The sequence below is a fragment of the Leucoraja erinacea genome, chromosome 9, assembly GCF_028641065.1.
Source record: "Leucoraja erinacea ecotype New England chromosome 9, Leri_hhj_1, whole genome shotgun sequence".
NCBI classification, from domain to species: Eukaryota; Metazoa; Chordata; class Chondrichthyes; order Rajiformes; family Rajidae; genus Leucoraja; species Leucoraja erinaceus.
In genome coordinates this window covers 62507716-62529318 of record NC_073385.1, presented here as the reverse complement: position 1 = coordinate 62529318, position 21603 = coordinate 62507716, and the positions used below count along the sequence as shown (strand labels likewise).

Here is a 21603-nt window from a genome sequence, read left to right as displayed (position 1 = left end):
TCCAGCATCCCTGCCTCACTGGACTCTCATCAATTTGCATACAGGGCAAATAGATCAACAGAGGATGCCATCTCTCTGGCTCTTCACACTGTCCTGACTCACCTGGACAGACATGGCACGTACGTGAGGATGCTCTTCATTGACTATAGCTCTGCATTCAATACGGTCATCCCCACCAAGCTCACCACCAAACTCCACCAGCTAGGCCTCAGCTCGCCGATATGCGATTGGATCCTGAACTTTCTGACGGAGCGACTGCAGGCAGTGAGACTGGGCCCGCACCTGTCCTCCACTCTCACCCTGAGCACCGGCACACCACAGGGCTGTGTACTAAGCCCCATGCTCTACTCCCTCTTCACTCACGACTGTGTTCCTGCATTCGACACCAACACCATTGTGAAGTTTGCAGACGACACAACAGTGATTGGCTGATCACCAACGGCGATGAAACAAAATACAGAGCGGAGGTGCAGAACCTGGCGGACTGGTGCGCACGTAACAACTTGTCACTAAACACCTCGAAGACCAAGGAGCTGATTATTGACCAGGGGGTTCCATAATGGAGAATACGCCCCAATCTGCATTTATGGGGAAAGTGTGGAGAGAGTGTCCAGCTTTAAGTTTGTGGGCACTCACATTTCTGAGGACCTCACATGGTCCACCAACACCGCTGCGCTGGTCAGGAAGGCACAGCAACGACTGTTCTTCCTGAGGACATTAAAAAAGACTGGTCTGCCCCAACAGCTGCTGACAACCTTCTACCGCTGTACCACAGAGAGCATATTAACGTATGGCATCTCTGTGTGGTATCTCAGCTGCACGGAGGCGGAGAGGAGAGATCTTCAGCGCGTAGTCCACAGAGCGCAGAGGATCATTGGGACATTGGGACACAGCTACCAGTCGTGGAGGGCATCTACCACACACGGTGCCTCAGGAAGACAGTCAGCATCCATAAAGACTCCTCACACCCTTGTAATGGACTGTTTGAACTACTTCCCTCTGGTAGACGTTACAAGGCCTTCTATGCCCGAACCTCCAGACTCAGAAACAGAGCTATTGCGGCTCTGAACCGGCCCTGCTGAGTGCCCCCCCATCCCCCCTGGACTGTCTCCCTCGGATGGTCACGTCACACAGCTTATTTATTTATTTTACTTTTCTTTTACATCGGTTGGAAGCTGCATACTAAATCTCGTTGCACTGACGTGCAATGACAATAAAAGATATTATTATTATTATTATTATTATAACAGGCCTAGCTCGCTGCCACAGCAATGAGAACCAGCCTGGAGAGGTTGCTGCCGAGCCCGGCATCTGCTCACCCTGTGGACCACAGAGGAGGTAGTCGGACAGAGGGCCGGTAAGCGTAGCGGCGGCGGGAAGCAGTGCAGGGCCTGGACGGTAGAGAGGGCCGCCGGAGGTCTCGCAGCAGCCTGGCGCTCAGCCCAGTGGGCCAAAGAGCCGCTGCTGCATCCCAAACTTGATAATCCTGCCTTGTACATTCTCATCTAAATCGTTGTGATGGAATATTCTCCAGTCATCCAGATGAGTGCAGCTCCAACGATATGCAGGTGCTCAAGATCTATAGGTTGATTAGTATCCCACCTGCCACCCTGAACAATTAATCTCTCCGCCTTTGGTACATTCACGGCTGTGCTGTGTGTTTCTGACAAAGTGCAGGGAAATTACTCGTTAGAGCATTTCCAACAGCACCTGTCATCCAGGAAACCTTCCATGGTGTGCACACCAAACTGACTTGAGGTGGAGTAAACCAGTTTTAACTTTAATTATCAAGGTTTGACAGACAAGCCATCAGCATCGGCAGTCTATTAACCTTCTTTTGCAACCATGGAATGATTGTCCCGAAGGGCTGGAATATAGAGTTGCCCCACAGAGCAGAGCAGTTTGTACCTTCTCCCCTTTGGAGTTTGTACGTTCTCCCTGTGACCTGAGTGGCTTTTCTCCGGCATCTCCGGTTTCTTCCAACGCTCCAAAGACATACAGGTTTGTAGGGTAATTAGCTTGGTATAATTGTAAATTGTCCCTAGTGTGTAGGATAGTGCTAGTGTGCATGGATCGTTTGTCAGTGAGGACTCGATGGGCTGGAGGGCCTGTTTCCACGCTGTATCTCTAAACTGAACTGAACTAAACTAAAGATAGACACAAAATGCTGGAATAACTCAACGGGACAGGCAGCATCTTTGGAAAGAAGGAATGGGTGACGATTTGGGTTGAGACCCTTTTTCAACTAGTCAGGAGAAAGGGAAAAAAGAGATGTAGATGGTGATGTAGAGAGATATAGAACAAATGAATGAAAGATATGCAAAGAAGTAACGATGATAAAGGAAACAGGCCATTGCTAGTTGTTTGCTAGGTGACAACGGGAACCTGGTGCTACATGGGTGGGGGAGGGATGGAGAGAGGGAGTGCAGGGGTTACCTGAAGTTAGAGAAATCAATATTCATACCACTGGGTTGTAAGCTAAACTGAGCAGAGCAGTGCAGGCTGTGAGAGCGCCAATTAGACCTCAGATGGCGGATTCTGAGAATCCTCCCCTTCACACCCATATTACTGTAGTCAAAGGCCTTAATTAACTTAAGATTTAGATGTATGAGATGTTTGAAACAGTTCAAATGGATTTAAATGATTTAAAAAAATGTTTACTTTAAAATATGTCAAACTGCAAAAAATTAATTAAAAACACGAATTTCAAGTAAAATATAGAAAAAACAGGCAAACATTTACCTGTAGGTAAGCTTTTAATTGAGATTGTTGAGATGAGTAGGTTATGCCAATGCTCGTGATATCCTGAGCCGTTGAGTGCCGAGCCCAGAGGCAACGTGGTTGCCCTGGCAACGGGCCTTCACCCTGCCTCAGCCTTGCCTTGTTCTCCACAGAGCCTCTGGTTATAGGTCAGAATCACTCGTCCCAATGCTAACTGCTTCTGTGCTTTATTAGGGGTAATATTTGTGTAATATTATGCTTTATAATAGCAACAAATTTAATTGCTGTAGATTTCTCGCTTTCCTTAATGGTTAAGTGCGTTTGTTAGGTCAAGTTGGCAATTAAAAAAGAATTGTCTAAAAATATTTGTAGACATTCATTTAGTCTGTAGGGTTGAACATTCCTTGCTTCCTCCTGTGTTCTTTATGGCAGGGTTAAGTACTCAATATGTTTTTCCTCAGGACAGGTACAGTAAAATATACTCTGCAACTTTTAATGAGCAGTCCCAGGTTGCACGTGGTTTAGCTGAGGGGCGTTTTGCTGCGGCGGGGAGATGAGATATGAGGGTGGGTCATATGTCAGTAAATGCCTCAGGTCAAGCAGATCCATCAGGCACAGTCTTCTACCACTGACCATGTATGTGTTAATGCAACCCCCTCCCCTCTCTTACACCCCAACACACTCTGGCCCTGCTTATCTGCGAGAGTTTCCACTCTCGTCTCACTCTCTTGCTTTTATTGTTTCTGTTTCTCTTTCAGCTTCTCACCGTTCTTATCTGTGTAGAATTCAGTCACATCCTCCCAGGTCTTCTTTCTCTATTTCCCTCCCTCACACAGGCTCTTGCCATTACTCTCTCCCTCTCTCACACATTCTTTTTTTCTCTTCCTCCCCCCCCCCCCCCCCCCCCCTCCCTACTCAGCGTTTTCTCTCTCTCTCTCTCTCTCTCTCTCTCTCTCTCTCTCAACATGCTTTCATCATTTTCTCTTCCTCTCTCTCTCTGTCAACATGCTTTCAGCAATGTGAAGTTAGAACCAATACCAGATGATTAGTTCCACCCATCTTTTTTTCCCGGCAGATAGACACAAAATGCTGGAGTAGCTCAGCAGGACAGGCAGCATCTCTGGAGAGAAGGACTGGGTGAGGTTTTGGGTCAAGCACATTATTCTCTGGGCAGGGACTGAAAAATGATCTTCACATGAATTATTTTCTTATTTTCCTCTCATAAATTTCTGTCTGTATTGCTTGGCATTCCTTGGGACCCAGCCCCTGAACCTCCCCGTGTAGGAAAGAACTGCAGGTGCTGGTTTAAATCGATGGTAGACACAAAATGCTGGAGTAACTCTGTGGGACAGGCAGCATCTCTGGAGAGAAGGAATGGGTGACGTTTTGGATCGAGACCCTTCTTCAGACTGTCTCGGTACTGCCTGTCTCGCTGAGTTACTGCAGCATTTTATGTCTACCCTGAACCTCCCCAGTGACCAAGGGATCTAAGAATCCCATCCCTTGATCATAAACAATGGGATAGGTCTCTACTATCCTTGGAAACTCACCTGGTTTCCTCTGGTTCTCTCCTCCCTCAAAAGAAAGTTGCTGGTGGGGAACAGAAATGTCCACTTCCTTATATTGGTCTAGGTGTTGTGCATTGTTTATGTGTACAATTGAGGGGAAGAATGAGGGTGTCTGAAGAAGTGCCGCGACCCAAAATGTCCATTCCATCTCTCCGGAGATGCTGCCTGTCCCGCAGAGTTACTCCAGCATTTTGTGTATATCTGAAGCGGAGGGATCTGTCCTCCAAACTGCTGACGTGCAGATGCCAACAAATCTACCTGGGCCTGGAAGAATATATTGTTATTTCAAGAATAGATTAAGTCTGCCCCATTTCAAATTGTGTTGAGGAGGAATCTGGAGCAAAGGGAGGATCTGGAAGCAACTCTGAATATGGAATAGTGTGATACAGGTTCACATAGAGAAGGGCTGGACTTTTTCAAAAGCAGGCATGAATGACAAACAAAACAGGTAACCCGAAACATCACCCATTCCTTCTAACCAGAGATCCTGCCTGCCACGTGTGTGTGTGTATCGTGTGTGTGTGTGTGTGTGTGTGTGTGTGTGTGTGTGTGTGTGTGTGTGTGTGTGTGTGTGTGTGTGTGTGTGTGTGTGTGTGTGTGTGTGTGTGTGTGTGTGTGTGTGTGTGTGTGTGTGCCTGTTTCCATATGTGTTTTTCTACCTTCGTCAAAACGCTACGCGCTAGCGCTTAAATTTTTACATATTCTGACTCACATTTTTCCCCTCCACGCAGTAATCAGGTTCACTTAAGATTTCATCCTGTATTTCAAAAGTTATTGATGGTTCAGGTTTTAATAAAAGGCAAAAAACGGTTCTCACACACAGCCTTCTCCCAGGACTTTTCAATGATGATGTCACAGTGCCACTCACAGTGGGCCAATCACAATGGGCTCTCAAGCTGCCGAGTGCCACATCCCCCCGCACCCCCCCCGCCGCACCCCCCGCCAACGCGTCCCACTTGGTCTGATGTCCTTTAAAACTGATCAGGGAGATATTGTAAATAAAAAAGGCCATAGGAGACTTGTTAAACAGCAACATTTCACAAAAAGACCACTTTAAAATAAATAATTGTTAATATTTCTGACATCCCAAATTGCAACGGAAGACGACAATATAAGCAGATAGGAAAGAAAAGTACAGTATATTATCGTTATAATGAGCAAAGGAGGGGGCCGGGGGGAGGACATGGTGTCCATTATTGCCAATTGTCCATTATAACCCGAGTAAGCTTATCATTGTATGTAATTGAAACAAAAAACTGCAGGTGATGGTTAAAATACAAAAGGACACAAAGTGGTGGAGTGACTCAGCGGGTCAGGCAGTATCTCTGGAGATCATGTATAAGTGACGTCGGGACCCTTTTACAGACTGATTTAGACTGCTGTGTTACTCCAGCACTGTACCTTAAAACTAGGCACCGTCTGCACCAGCGAGCCCTTCTTCACTGGCTGCTGACAGTCCGGTGACATGGCTGTTGTTGCGGTTCACGTTGTAGCCCCTGAGGACAGTGCTTTCTTCAGGCCACCTCCACCGACGGGACGTGCTCGTTCCCTCTTCTTGCCCCAGCTGCTGTTTCCAAGGAAGAGTATGTCGGTGACTCCAGGGAAGGAGGAGGAGAGGCGGCAATTGGGTGAGGATGTGGGTGGGAAGAGGGAAGAGGCTGAGTGGACAGAGCGAGGGGAGGAGGGGGCAGCGGCGGTGAAGTGGAGAATGGACAAAGCCGCTGTCCACAACAAGCAGTGGCGAGAGGGGAGGGAGCCCCACGGTGACCGAACGTGTCCGGTTGGCGGCGGCGGCCCGAAGAAAGCGCTGTTCACAGGGGCTACAACGTGAGCCGCAACAACAGCCGTGTCACCGGACTGTGTGGTGGGTGAAGAATGGCTTGCTGGTGCACCTTGCGAGTTGGCGGTGGGGTCAATAGCTGCGGCTCTCAGCCGCTGGGGAGACGGTGTGTGCCAGGGGTGACATTGGCAGGCCTGTCCGCTATATACGACATCCGTTATCAAGGGGTGCGTTAAAATGAGAGTTTATTGTACACAAAATTGATAAATCTCAGGACCAGGAAGTGTCTATAATTCTGTGGCAAACAGTTGAGAAACTGCAGAAGCTCCAAAATTTCAGAGTTCTCCTGATGTGGAACCAACATTTAGAAAATTGAAGATAGACACAAACAGCTGGAGTCACTCAGCAGGTCAGACAGTATCCCTGGAGAAAAGGAATAGGTGGCATTTCGGGTCGAGACCCTTCTTCAGAACTTTGAGAAAATTGAACCTGTTACTTACAGGTCACAGGTTAAGAGAGGTGGGGTAACAAGCAATTGGTTATCTTCAGGATATGATTTGGATCGATCGTGCTTACCTCTGGTTGGTATCCTGTGGCAAAACAGTGGTGACACCTTCCTTGTGCAGTCATCTTGTAGGGTTAGAACTGAAATAAAAGCAGAAAGCACGGCAAATCCTCAACTGGCCGGGCAGCATCTGTGTTAACATTTGAGATTATCAGAAAGGAAGGGATTTATAGACTAGTTAAATCAAAATCCTAAGGTGTCTTGACAGGGTGAATGTGGACAAGATATTTCCAATGGTGTGAGAAACTAGGAAAAGCCATTAAAAACAAGTGTGGGGCATTTTAATTTCCCTTAGCGGGCTGTGAGACTTTTAAATACTCTTCCTCAAAGTGTGGTGAAAACAGAGTCATTGGAACTGGAAGGCGGGAATAGAGAGATTCTTGATTAGGGAGGGGGGTTCAAAAGTTTCCAGGGTAGATGATAATGTGGGGTTGAAGTTGCGATCAGATTAGACATAATCTTGTTATATTGCAGAGCGGACCTCATTTGTGCGTTGTAAATTAGACTTTTAATTGCACCTGCTGAATATCTCCAACATTATCAGGTTCTCTGTGCCAAGTGGTACAGTATGTATTTGAGAGAGAGTAAAGGGCCTGTCCCACTTTCACGACCTATTTCACGACCTCTGCTGAGTTTGCCCTAGACTCACACTCGGAGTATGATCGTTACGAGGTCGTAGGAGGTTGTAGGAGGTCGTAGGTAGGTCATAGCAGGCCGTGATACTAGTCGTAGGTACTTGTGGCATCAAGCAGGTCGGGACGTTTTTTGATCCTGGTCGTGAATTAGGTTGTGAAAGTCGGACAGGCCCTTAAGTGTAGCTCTTATGGCTAACGGAATGAAGGGATAAGGGGAGAAAGCAGGAACGGGGTACTGATTTTGGATGATCAACCATGATCATATTGAATGGCAGTGCTGGCGCGAAGGGCCGAATGGCCTACTCCTGCACCTATTTTCTATGTTTCTATAAGTGGGATCCTGGAGGGTTCTATGCTGGCACTTCCAAAGTTCACCATGATGAGACAATCTGGTATGTTGGGAAAACGAGCCATTGATCTAGAATAAAGATAATGTGCACAGTGTAGAATGAAGTATACCATCACCAAAGTATTAGTACATTTAATGAATGAAGAAAAAACTGTTGACAAGTAGATTAAAAAATATCATTAAGGTCAAAAAGGATAGATTGGAACATCTTATAAGTGGTGAAATCAGAAGCAATGGAAGCTGAAGAGATGTGTATAAATTACAATTAAAACACAAATTACAGTGCTCAACCAAGAAAGCCAAAGCCAAAGTATTACCTTAAATGATTAATCCAACTTATGCTAGGGACAATAACTAACTCCATATGCAATAACCAGCTACCTACATGTTAACAAACATATTTAACAAGCATCAATTGTGTAGATGCAAGTATATCATTGGGGTTGTCAAGTGGGCACCTCCCTTCACTGGTGTTTTCCTTGAGTTAGACCCACGACACCTTGGGAAGGCTCAACAGTTAGTTCTGGAGCCCCCTCTAACCGCCCACCTCAATACCTGCTCTCACCACCTATGCTATCAGTATCTAGATGATTAATTCACTCTAACAAATACAAAACACTCGCAATCTATCTTCCAGGTAGCCTATCGCAGATGTGATCAAAGGAAATATAATTGCTGGTATTTATGTTTAGGAGACTGGTATGCAAAGTTTCACAAGGTCAACATGCAAAACAAATTATTGTCAGATCACATTCCATTACTGTGTAAAGGTATGAGTTAATCCATCCACTGAAGGAATTATAGAATGGGATAGAGAATGGTGTCCCCATTCTCACACCATTAGCACTCAGCACGATTTAAAAGTCAGAGCCAAATCTTTTATGAGTAAATGAAAACTAAAGCAAAACTGCAAGCAATCTAAAAAAAAAGTACTGAAAATGCTGAGCCGGTCAAGCAATCTGTCGAGAGAGAAACAAAGTTAACATTTCAGATTAATGTCCGTCCATCATCACAATTCTGATGTAGGGTCTTTAAACTTGAAAAAAATAACTATTTCTTTCTCCACAGAAGCTGCTGGTAGTTCCCTTGACTTATTTTGGAAATGAAGTTAGGATATGCCCCAGTATGCAACAATTGGAACTCTACTGCCATAATGCTAGGCAGATTATTAATTTTAAATAGTCATAGGGTGATACAGTGTGAAAACAAGCCCTTCGGCCCATCTTGCCCACACCGGCCAACATGTCCCAGTTTTACTAGTCCCACCTGCCTGCATTTGGTCCATATACCTCCAAACCTGTCCTATCCATGTACCTATCCATTTCTAACTGTTTCTTAAACGTTGGGATAGTTCCAGCCTCAACTACCTCCTCTGGCAGCTTGTTCCATACACCCAACACCCTTTGTGTGAAAAAGTTACTCCTCAGATTCCTATTAAATCTATTCCCCTTCACCTTGAACCTATGTCCTCTGGTCCTCAATGCCCCTACTCTGCAAGAGATTCTGTGCATCGACCCGATCTGTTCCTCTCATGATTTTATACGCATGTTGGATTGTTTGATTTTTGTTCACCAGAAGGATTATGGGCCTTTGGCTAAAGATGGGCTTGAAGACTTAGGTCACACATCAACCACAATCTCATGGAATGAGGGAATGGAATGGAACCAATAGTCAATTCCAGTTCCTTTGCCTGAAAGCACGTTGCATTGGTCATTCCTTATAGAGTCGAACTTCACCCTTCCTGCATTTAGCTATTTGAATGCCTATCTAAGATAGACACAAAATGCTGGAGTAACTCAGCAGGTCAGGCAGCATTTCTAGAGAGAAAGAATGGGTGATGTTTTAGGTCGAGACTACTTCAGACTGAGGGGAATGAGAGATATAGACCTGAAACATCACCCATTCCTTCTCTCAATAGACAATAGATAATGTACAATAGGTGCAGGAGTAGGCCATTCGGCCCTTTGAGCTAACATAGAAACATAGAAAATAGGTGCAGGAGGAGGCCATTCGGCCCTTATAGCCAGCACCACCATTCATTGTGATCATGGCTGATCGTCCCCTATCAATAACCCGTGCCTGCCTTCTCCCCATATCCCTTGACTCCACTAGCCCCTAGAGCTCTATCTAACTCTCTCTTAAATCCATAGCTAGCACCGCCATTCACTGTGATCATGGCTTATCATCCACAGTCAGTACCCCTTTCCTGCCTGCTCTCCATATCCCCTGATTCCGCTATCTTTAAGAGCCCTATCAAACTCTCTCTCCAGAGATGCTGCCTGACCTGTTGAGTTACTCCAGCATTTTGTGTCTATCTTCGGTTTAAACCAGGGTCTGCAGATCCTTTCTACACAAATGCTTATCTAGTTGGCTCCTAAACGTGATCATGTCTGCCTGACTCCACCACCTCCTCAGCCACCACGCTCCAGATATCAACCATTCCCTCTGTGAAAACCTTTCACCTCTAACCTCCTTTCTGCCTCCTCTCTTTCACTTTAAACCTACTTTGCGACACCCCCACCTTGCTGTGTGCAAAATTTATATTGATCTTGTTCCTGAATAAAAATGTTTACAAAGTATTGATAATTGTACAGTCAATATGTGACCGTTCACCAAGTTGAAAAATTTTTTCAAGACATTGTTCTTTTTATAAGTAAGATTTCAATCGTCAGTGATACATTATCCTGAACTTTGTGGACCAGGGCCTTTGGCTTGGAAATCATCAGCAAAAACACCCTGCTGCAGGAGGTCAGTGGATAGAGCAGCATCTGTGGCAGGGGGCAGACACTCGCTGAGTTACTCCAGTAGTTTGTTCTCTGCTCCAAACTCTAGCATCTGCAGCCTCTTGTGTCTCCTTAGAAATCATTATCTTGATACCAAGAGATGCTAATAGCAAATTCCTTGAAGGTCGACTCGCAGGTAAATAGGGTGTTCAAAAAGGCTTTTGGCACAATGGCCTTCATCAGTCACAGTATTGTGTACAGAAGTTGGGAAGCGATGTTGCAGTTGTATAAGATGTTGGTGAGGCCGCATTTAGAGTATTGTGTTCAGTTCTGGACATCATGTTATAGGAAAGATGTTGTCGAGCTGAAAAGGGTACAGAGAAGAATTACGAGAATATTGCCAGGACTAGAGGGTTACGGCTCTAGGGAGTGGTTGAGTAGGCTGGGATTCTATTCATTGGAGAACAGGAGGATGAGGAGAGATCTTACAGAGTTATACAAAGTCATGAGATGAATAGATTGGGTAGATTCACAGTCTCTTCCCTGAGTGGGTGATTTGAGGACCGGAGAACTATGGTTTAAGTTGAAAGGGAAAAGATTTAATAGGTATCTGAGGGGTAACATTTTCACACAAAGGGTGGTGGGTGTATGGAACAAGCTGCCAGAGGAGGTAGTCGAGGCTGGGACTATCCCATCATTTAAGAAACAGTTAGACAGGTGCATGGACAGGACAGGTTTAGTAGGATATGGACCAAATGTAGGCAGGTAGGACTCATGTAGCTGGGACATTGTTGGCCGGTGTAGGCGAGTTGGGCCGAATGGCCTGTTTCCACACTGTAGCACTCTGTGACTCTAATTATCTCTTGGGTGAGATACTGCCTTCTTCTCCCAGTCTTCTGTAAACTGCTGAGTAACATGTGTGATTTAATTCCATGATTGTAAGCGCACCAGGATCGGGGCAAGGAGCAAGCATAAACAAAGTCTGTAGCAGGTTGGATGTTTCCATGTTCTGGAGATTTTATTTGCCAAGTTATTTCATTGTATTGTGGTTTTACGTGGTTGTGGGGACATGCGGATTTAGCATTTCTTCGACCGTTTTTTGTTTTTGTCATTTTAAAACTAAACAGAGAGTGTATTCTATGTTTGTCTTGATGCCGAACTGTTGGCATCACCATGCAGTTCCCTGGTGAGCCAATTTATCAGTTATTCTGGAAGAGAGCAGCATTCATGACCAGTACTGTGTCGTTGCCATGGTTACAATTGACTGAGATGTAATGCTTGTGTCCAAGGTCGTCCTGTGACTAATTTTGTCAAAGGAAATTTGCTGCTCGTGTAGTTTGCCTCCTGAGCAGTTTGTACAAGTGTTTGGTATCAGACAATTGAGAGGCAGAGCAGAGAGGTGGCTTAATGACACAGCCATTAGTGTTTCTTCCTCACAGCTACAAGGACCCAGGTTCAATCCTGACCTCCACTGCTCTCTCTGTGTGTAGTATTTACCTGTGGATCAGAAAGTGATTTTCAGCGACTGTGTGGGCTTCTCATGGCTGCTCCTGTTTTCTCTCTTGTTCCAAAGATGTGCTGGGAGGTCCATTGACCACTGAAGATGGGATCTTAATGTAAGTTAATGACAAAACGAATCAGAGAGGAGTTTTAGTTTAGTTTCGAGATACAGTGTGGAAGCAGGCCCTTCAGCCCACCGGCTCCACGCCGACCAGTGATCACCCCGTACACTAGAACGATCCTACACACTAGGGACAATTTTACAGTTTTTTTTAACAAAGCCAATGAACCTACAAACCTGTACGTCTTTGGAGTGTGGGCAGAAACCAGAGCACCCAGAGAAAACCTGCACAGTCACAAGGAGAACGTACAAACTCCATACATACAGCACCCGTAGTCAGGATTGAACCGAGGTCTCTGGCGCTGTATGGCAGCAACTCTGCCGCTGCACAATACTTAACCAGAATCACAACGTTTTATTTGAAAGGCGGTGCAGGCACCGAATGCAATGTTGCCAACTGTGTGCGTGTTAGGAACACCATTACAGAAGATCTCCTTGGTTGCATGGGTAAACTGCCGTTGTGTTGATACTGATTTCCAACAGAACAGTCCCGTTCCTTCCCTGCAGCTCTTGAACTTATTTTCTCTCACATGCACATTAACACATTGGAGAGCGGCATGGTGGCGCAGCAGTAGAGTTGCTGTCATACGTTAGACTCCTATATGTCGACTATAGCTCCGGCTTCAACACCATAATCCCATCCAAACTCATCTACAAACTCCTGGACGTAGGAATCAGTGTCACGGTGGCGCAGCAGTAGAGTTGATGCCTTACAGCGAATGCAGCGCTGGAGACCCGGGTTCGATCCCGACTACGGATGCTGTCTGTACGGAGTTTGTACGTTCCACCGTGACCTGCGTGGGTTTTCTCCGAGATCTTCGGTGTCCTCCCACATTCCAAAGACGTAGAGGTTTGTAGGTTAATTGGCTTGGTAAATGTAAAAAATTGTCCCTCTCAAGAGTCAAGTCAAGATTGTTTTATTGTCATATGTCCCGGACGGGACAATGAAATCCTTACTTGCTGCAGCACAACAGAATATGTGAATATGTAAACATTGTACACAACGGGAAAAGAAAAGAAAAAGTTCAATAAATAACAACACCTATCCTTGGGTGTAGGATAGTGTTAATGTGTGGGGATTGCTGATCGGCGCGGACCCTGTGGTCCAAAGGGCATGTTTCTGTGCTATATCTCTAAACTAAACTAAACTCTGCCACTGGATCCTCGACTTTCTGATCCACAGGACTCAATCAGTGAGGATAGCTGATAGCACCTCCTCCAAAATAAATCTCAACACCAGTGCCCCACAAGGATGCATTCTCAGTCCCCTACTATTTTCCCCTTACACTCATGACTCTGCTTGGCTCTAACTCCACCTGTGACTTTGCAGATGGCACCACTGTGGTGGGCCGGATCACGAACAATGATGAGGCGGAGTACAGGAAAGAATTAGAGAGCTTGGTAACATGCTGTCAAGGCAATAAATTTCCCTCAGTGCCAGCAAGATGAAGGAGCTGAGTATCGACTTCAACAGTGGAGTACATGCCCCAATCAGTATCAATGGTGTCGAAGAGAAAATTTGTCATGTCTCCAAATACTCTTACAAACTTCCACAGATGCAGTGCAGAAAACATACTGCCAGATTGCATAACAGCGTGGTTTGGGAATAGCTCTACCCAAAACTGCAAGAAATTGCAGAGGATTGTGGATATAACTCAGTCCATCATATAGGCCAGACCTCCCGCCCTTGACTCAAATTAGATTTCACATCGTCTCGGAAAAGTAGGCAACATAATTCAAAAATTATCACGCCCAGGTCATTCCTTCTTTTCCCTGTTCCTGTCCGGCAGAAGGTACAGAAGCTTCAAAGTGCGTGCCGCCAGACATGGGATCATTCTTACCCTCTTTTATCAATCTTCAGAATGGTCCTACCATATACAAGGATACAATCCAATTCACCTCTACCTCATTGTGGATATTGGACTTTGTCTGTGGAACTGATGTGCTACAATACTGAGAACTACATTCTGCACTCTGTATCTTTCCCTTTGCTCAACCTATTGTATTTAAGTTTGACTTCTATTTATGTATGGCATTATCTGATCCGATTGGATGGCAGTGCAAACCAAAACTTTTCTCTGTACCTCGGTACACGTGACAATAATAAACCTAGATCTAAAACCTAAACCAATGGGGGAAGGTTTTAAGGGCCTGTCCCACTTGCGTGTCTTTGGCATGCAAATTACGCAACCTCACGGTCCCGCGAAGGTAGCGCGCGATTTCATGCGTACGCACAGCCGTCTGAAGTGCGTGATGTCATTTGAAGATGGACGCAAAATGCAGGAGTAAGTCAGCGGGACCGGCAGGTTTTCTGGAGAGAAGCAATGGGTGACGTTTCGGGTCGAGACTCTTCTTCAGTCTGAAAGAAAGGTCTCGACCTGAAACGTCACCCATTGCTTCTCTCCAGAGATGCTGCCGGTCCCGCTGAGTTACTCTAGCATTTTGTGTCCATCTTCAATTTCCTTGGCCCCGCTCTGGGAGTAGAAGTGGGGCGGATCCAGACTGCAATGGCCGTGAGCCCCAGGCCAAGTTTGGAGATCGTTTGCCTGCTTCTGCTGCTGTTGAAGGTGTTACGTTGAGTCGCGCCAGAGTCTTGGGCCCGTCCCACTTTGGCCGTCAGTTTCACGACAGGACGTTGGCACGCAAAGATATTGTTCACTACAAAAATTTCGGAGCCCAAAACTACATACCCCAACTACATACCCCTCCGCGCTTCTCAGTGGGACCGGCCCCGCGCGGCCAAACTATGCCTCAACACGACCACGAGGTCGCGTAATTTATGTGCCAAAGACACGTAAGTGGGACAGGCCATTTAGTAGTTTCTCACGAGGAGAGGCAAGGTGGGATAGAAGTGGGTTTTTGAATTTTGAAGATTAGGCTGCCTAAGGTATTACCACCATAAAGATGGGGAAGGAAAATTTTTGGTGCACATGAGACCAGCAATGGAGGAGTGCAGAGTTCTTGGAGGTTTATTGCCATTAAGGAAGTTACAAACTTAGTAAGTGATGAGATTGTGCTAGGATTTGTACAGAAGGATAATGGTTTTTAAGGCTTTTAAAGATTTGGCCATTGCCAGGAGGAACAAGAGTAAATGTAACTTGGTTCAAGTTAGGTTCCAGATGTTGGTTGAGAATAATTATAAGGGAAGGCAAGTGGACTATGGAGATGGTGATAACATCTTGGCCAATTTGTCTGCACCATAGATTATGATTTCTGTGGTTGATCCCTGGACCAACATATAACATGAATTGTTTGGTGTCCTGATTTAATGCAATCATAGCTGACATATATTGCCATGTGTCTAAATCAAAGTCAGTTCTCCTTATTCGCAATAACGTGTTACTGGGTATTCATCTTTCCACAGGTGACTTTGGAGAAGGTTCTGGGCATTACGGTCTCTGGAAGCAGTGGGCTTGCATGCGACTCGAAGACAGGATTGGTGGCCTACCCTTCAGGGTGAGTGCTCGAATGGGTGATTCCTCTTCCTTGTAAACTAACTGCTTGTCCACTCTAGGTTCTACTGCGTTTTTCAATCAATAATTATTTTTAGCTAACAACAGTTTATCTTGCTAGTGTGCTTATGCATAGTTGGGCTTGGGTAAACTTGGGTTTTGGAAGTTAAGTGCATGTACCTGGAACGAAGGACTTACATTATTATAATGCCTTATATCTTCTTATGCATCCATTTTATCTAGGTGATTTGTGGACAGCAAATTCCCACAAATCCTAATAAAATAATGACTAGATTTCCAGTGTATATCACGGCAAGTGAAGGGTAAGCATTGTTAGGGCTAGGCTGCCTTTGAAGTATTGCGTGCAGTTCTGGTTTGCCCATTACAGGAAAGATGTGGAGGCTTTGGAGAATGAGCAGTGATTTACCAGAATACTGCTTGGATTAGAGAATTTCAGAGAAAAGAGGAATATGGATCATGTACAGGCAGATGAGATCAATTTAACTTGGCATCATGTCCGAAGGGTCCGTTCCTGTGCTGTACTGTCCTATGTTCTACGTTCTTTTGGCTGGGATGTTGGGGGTAATTTTTCAGCTCTTAGCAAAAATGAACATCTCCAGACGACCCTATGCAGAGTATACCGTCAGAATCTTTTTCCCAGGAAATGTCAAATACTAGAGGAAATAGCTTTACAGTGAGATGAACAAGTTTAAAGGAGATGGTTTTTACACAAAAGGTGGTGAGTGTCTGGGACGCGCTGCTAGAATCAGATATGATAACGAAATTTAGGAAACTTTTGGATAGGCATATGGATATGCAAGGAATGGAGGGATAGGTCAGGGTTAGAGCAGCAGGTTAGTGTCGGTCTTGGCATCATGTTTGGCACACACATTGTGGACCAACGTGACTGTTCTTGTGCTGGACTCTTTTCTGTTCTTTGTTCTATTGGAATCAAGGGCAACCTAAATGGTGTCTTTGTGCCTGCTCCGCTGTTTGGTATTATGACTGATGCTTGACCCAAAGTTATCAAAGATTCTTATTGTCCGAAAAAATTAAATTTACAAATTATGAGCAGTTACAGCTCAGAGAAGATTTATAGCCTTCTGCAGAAAGAAAATTGTACTCGGGTTAAATTGCAACTGGTCCTTCTTCAGAGACCACACAGCCAGCTAGAGGAACAGCATCGACCGTATAAATTCCTATGTCTCAAGAGCAACTTTCAGTCTTCTATATTCTATATTAATAGGCCATTCCCTCAATGGGGATAACCCCCCCCCCCCCCCTCCCCCCTCATCCCGGGAGTCATGTAGTGAATCAACATAAAACCTGGTATACAATATTTTTCTTTAAGATGATTATATCCTTCTTCAGATTCTGCTCCTAGTTCAGTTTATTCAGTTTAGTTTATTGTCACATGTATCAACGTACAGTGAAAAGTTTTTGATGCGTGCTATCCAGTCAGCGGAAAGACAATGCATGATTACAATGGAAGGTAGACACAAAATGCTGGAGTAGCTCAGCGGGACAGGCAGCATCTCATGGTGAATGTTGCAGAGCAGAAGGATACATGATAAGGGAATTACATTTAGTGCAAGGTAAAGCCAGGAAAGTCCAATCAAGGATAGTCCAAGGGTCACCAAAGAGGTAGATAGTAGTTCAGCACTGCTCTCTAGTTGTGGTAGGATGGTTCAGTTGCCTGATAACAGGTGGGAAGAAACTGTCCCTGAATCTGGAGGTGTGCATTTTCACATTTCTATACCTTTTGATGGATGGGAGAGGGGAGAAGCGGCCAGTTGTGCATAGGTTTCCATGAGACCTCTTTAAAGTCGTGCATAATGTCATCTCCACACTGCTCGCAGCAGCTGCATCTTTACTGCGAGCTAATGTACAACCACGTTTATTAGTTTCCTGTGTTTTAAAATGTATTTTGTTCTTCTGATTTAACGACCTCATGCTACTTGTGGCAGAGTGATTTCACAGCTCCAGCGACCCAGGCTTGATTCTGACTTCTGATTTTCCCTGTTGCTCCAGTTGTTCCCCCATCTCAATGACATGTTGGTAGTATAAATATCCCCTGTGTAGGTGAGTATCTGGATAATCAGCAGGGTATTAATGGGCATAATGCATTATAGGGAAATGTGGAGCAAAGATTGATAGGATTACTCCAAAAGATGGCATAGACTTGATGGGCCACATGGCCTCCTTTTATGTTATAAATTGTTAAAGTATGTTGTTAATCCATCTACCTTCCATTTTCACCCAGAGAGTTGTGAATCTGTGGGATTCTCTGCCACAAAAGGCAGTGGAGGCCAATTCACTGGATGTTTTCAAGAGGGAGATAGATATAGCTCTTAGGGCTAACAGAATCAAGGGATATGGGGAGAAAGCTGGAACGGGATACTAATTTTGGATGAACAGCCGTGATCATATTGAATGGCTGTGCTGGCTCGTAGGGCCGAATGACCTACTCCTGCACCTATTTTCTGTGTTTCTATGAAGTCTTATTGCTTCATTCTCCCAACTCATTACCCACTAATGGCTGCATTACTCTCTTTTCATCTCAGCCATGAATATAAGTTGTGAATAGCTGAGGACTCAAAGCTGACCCCGAGGGCATTTCATGCGTAATAATTTGCAACAAAAACAATCGATGTCTTCAACTCGCCGTCTTTTTTAACTAATCCTCCATCTATACTGATATGACCCCCAAATCCCATAAGCCCTTTCTTTGTTCAACATTTATATAGTATCCTGTCAATTGGCCTTTTAAATTGGCAATGCCATATATCAACATGGCCCATTATTCATCTTTCCAATTGCAGCCTAAAACAAACTATTATATTTCTCTTGGATAACTTTTCCTTTATGAGATAGTATTTGCTCTACCTAACATTTGGTCATGTGTAACAATGTTTTCCTTTGTCTTGTTACCATAATAGATCTCAGCATTTTACCAATGGCTCATACAGGTTTTTCTTGATTTACAGATTTTCAAATTACTAATTTTCATTCTAGTTCCATTGCCTCAGTTTCTTCAGTTTGCAAAGCTACTTTCTGTTGCAATAAATAAAATGCCACTTTGCCCACAGAACTACACAGCTCTCATTTTGTTCAGGTGTTTTAATTTAGCAATATTCCACTGAACAAAATATTTTCCAGGAATGCATTGCCTTCATAAATCAAGGATTGACTGTAGTCCTCAATTGGTAATCTCTCCATACTTTGCTTACATTCGTAAATATTTGTGCTACATTTGCTGCCTTCCAATCTGCATGACTTGCATAGAACGTAGGAAAGAAGATAGACACGAAAAACTGGAGCAAATCAGCGGGACAGGCAGCATCTCTAGATGGTCCTCGATTCCCCTACTCTGGGCAAGAGATTCTGTGCATCTATCCGATCTATTCCTCATGATTTTATACACCCTCTGTAAGATCACCACTCATCTTCCTGCGCTCCAAGGAATAGAGACCCAGCCTTCTTAACCTCTCCCTATAATTCAGACCCTCTCGTCCTGGCAACATCCTGGTAAATCTTCTCTGAACCCTTTCCAGCTTGACAACATCTTTCCTATGATATGTATTAAATGTTGATGATGGATAGAACACACGGCATTTGTGGTGAATAGTATCGTGTCCTCTGTTAGACACAAATGCTGGAATAACTCGATGCGGGACAGGCAGCATCTGTGGAGAGAAGGAATGGGTGATGTTTCGGGTTGAGACCCGTCTTCAGACTGAGAATCAGGAGAGAGGGAGACACAGAGATATGGAAGGGTAATGTGTGAAAACGAGACAACAAAAGAGATGAACGTCAAGGAAAATGTAGAATAGATCGTTGTTAGCCTCGGGAAGGTGACAACAAACAGAGATAAAATGTAATCAGGGACAATCAGACTAGTCGGAGAGTCAGACTATCCCTGATTACATTTCTGTCTCTCCCTCTCCCCTGACTCTCACTCTGAAAAAGGGTCTCGACCCGAAACAATACAATACAATACAATACAATTTATTTGTCACTTGAACCTTATAGAGGCTCAAATGAAATGTTGTTTCTGCACTCATACACACATGAAAAAAAAGACCCAAGACACAACACAATTTACACAGACATCCATCACAGCGCATCTCCTCCTCGCTGTGATGGAAGGCAAAAAAACTTATCTCTCCCCTGCACTACCCATTCCCCTCCCGATGTCAGAGTCAAAGCCCCTGGAGGGCGATGGCAATTGTCCCGCGGCCATTAAAGCCACGCCGGGCGATGCAAGGCCACGCTCCGGATCTTGTTGTTGGAGCCCCCAGCGGGCTCTAGCAAAGTCCCGCAGCCGTTGAAGCCACGCCGGGCGATGATGTAAGGCCCCACTCCAGGCACTCCTCGACCCCGCGACTCGGGCGGGTGAAGTCGCCGTTGCAGAAGCCTCGAAAAGCGGTCTCCCACCAGGGACCCGCGGGCTCCCGATATTACTGTCTGCCAGACCTGCGGTAAGCCTCCTAGTCTCCGGGGGTCGGGTCACAGCAGCGCGCCACCACCGCTCCTCCCGCTCCGGACTGGGCCAGCTCCATGATGGTGAGTAGCTCCGCGACTGGAGCCCCAGGACCTTCCTGCTGGAGGCCGCTCCACGTTGCAGCCCCAACGACAATGGAAACCCGACAGGGAAAAGGTCGGGTTCTCCGTGCAGGGGAAAGATTTTAAAAGTTCCCCCCCACACACACACACACACACACACACACATACCCCATCAAAAAAATAATAAAAACTAAATTAAAATGGGACAAAAAATAACAAAAAGACAAACGGACTGCAGAGGCTGCTGCGACGTGAGTCTCGCCGCCCACCGGAAACATCATCCATTCCTTCTATCCAGTGTCGTTAAGTCACTCCAGCATCCTCCACATAAACGTCCCCTGTGCATTTCACATTCCTCTTCACATGCCCACAAGGATGGCCTATGTACTATGGTTCCATGGTCTGTTTGCCCATTTCTCCTATTGGTTTTGTTCGCATGTTGACAGACAGAGAATATGTTGCAGAACCCGAAAATCAGAGGCCCCTGCATTCTGAGTCCCTGTGTTAACTTTTCTCCCAGTGACATCCTTCTGCCCTAGATCCGTATAAGTGCCCAACCCAAAGGGTGTGACAGCTTTCTTGATCAAAGTGGCCGTGTAGTTCTTCACCTCCCTCGTACCCCTTCTGCAGCTTGGCTCTCTAGCTCAACAACCCATAGACAAAATCCCTCCAGATGCTGATGTAAAAATCCCTTTACTCCAGAGATGCTGTCTGACCCATTGAGTTACACTGGCTTTTTTGTGTCTATCTTCGGTTTAAACCAACATCTGCAGTTCCATTCTAAACGTAAATTTCTGTTATCGGCACATATGACAATTAATCTTGACTTGCATTTTAGCTACACTAATTCAGTGAATGCTAGATATGCATCTGCCATGCTCCACCTCCCTAACACATTTAATATACTCAGTTAGTGGAGGTTTTGGTCCTCCTGATATTCATTTTGTTTTTAATCCATTTAATTAATTTTATGTTAATTGTATTTATTTTTACTCAGTTAACATGGAAAAAATAAAATTGATTGTTTGCCCCCTTTTTCAAATGACAGTTTTTGCATTGTGTGCGTGCACATATGCGTCTATTACATTTAGAAAACAAATGAGAATACGTTTCATTCATGGTCTCACAAATGGTACAGGAGGTGGGGAGGGGGAAGTCTGGACTGTGATCATGTGAGCTGTGCCGAAGGATTCACACTGGAAGGGAACAAATGGAAATTGGTGAATTATTGAAGAGTGCTTCATGCTTCACTTAAGTGTGTGCGTGCACACCTTTGTCTGTTTTAGATATTGGGAATAGGCCATGAAAAGGCTTCACTTGTCATCAAATGCCCGAGTTTGTATATTTAGTCGGAATAAAGGTTTTGACCCGAAACGTCACCAATTTCTTCTCTCCAGCGATGCTGACTGTCCCGCTGAGTTACTCCAGCATTTTGTGTATATCTTCACCTTCCTTCACTCCACTCTTTCCCACATAGCCAGAGGAAGGAATAAAGGTGGAAGAGGACAGGGAAAGGAAGAAATGTGTGAGCATCCAGATGTGGTCACCCAGATGGTCATAGCCTCAGAATTAAAGGACGTTCCTTTCGGAAGGCGATGAGAAGGAATTTCTTTAGTCAGAGGG

The 21603-nt window shown here is 45.1% G+C and overlaps 1 protein-coding gene across 1 annotated transcript in view; it reads left to right on the top strand.

The window, feature by feature from the left end:
• Positions 1-21603, top strand: part of mapkbp1 (mitogen-activated protein kinase binding protein 1) — a 218912-nt gene that overhangs the window by 13554 nt on the left and 183755 nt on the right. Inside the window, exon 2 of the mRNA XM_055640984.1 lies at positions 15327-15418. Coding sequence (XP_055496959.1) covers positions 15327-15418 — 92 coding nt within the window. The remainder of the gene's footprint in view (positions 1-15326; positions 15419-21603) is intronic.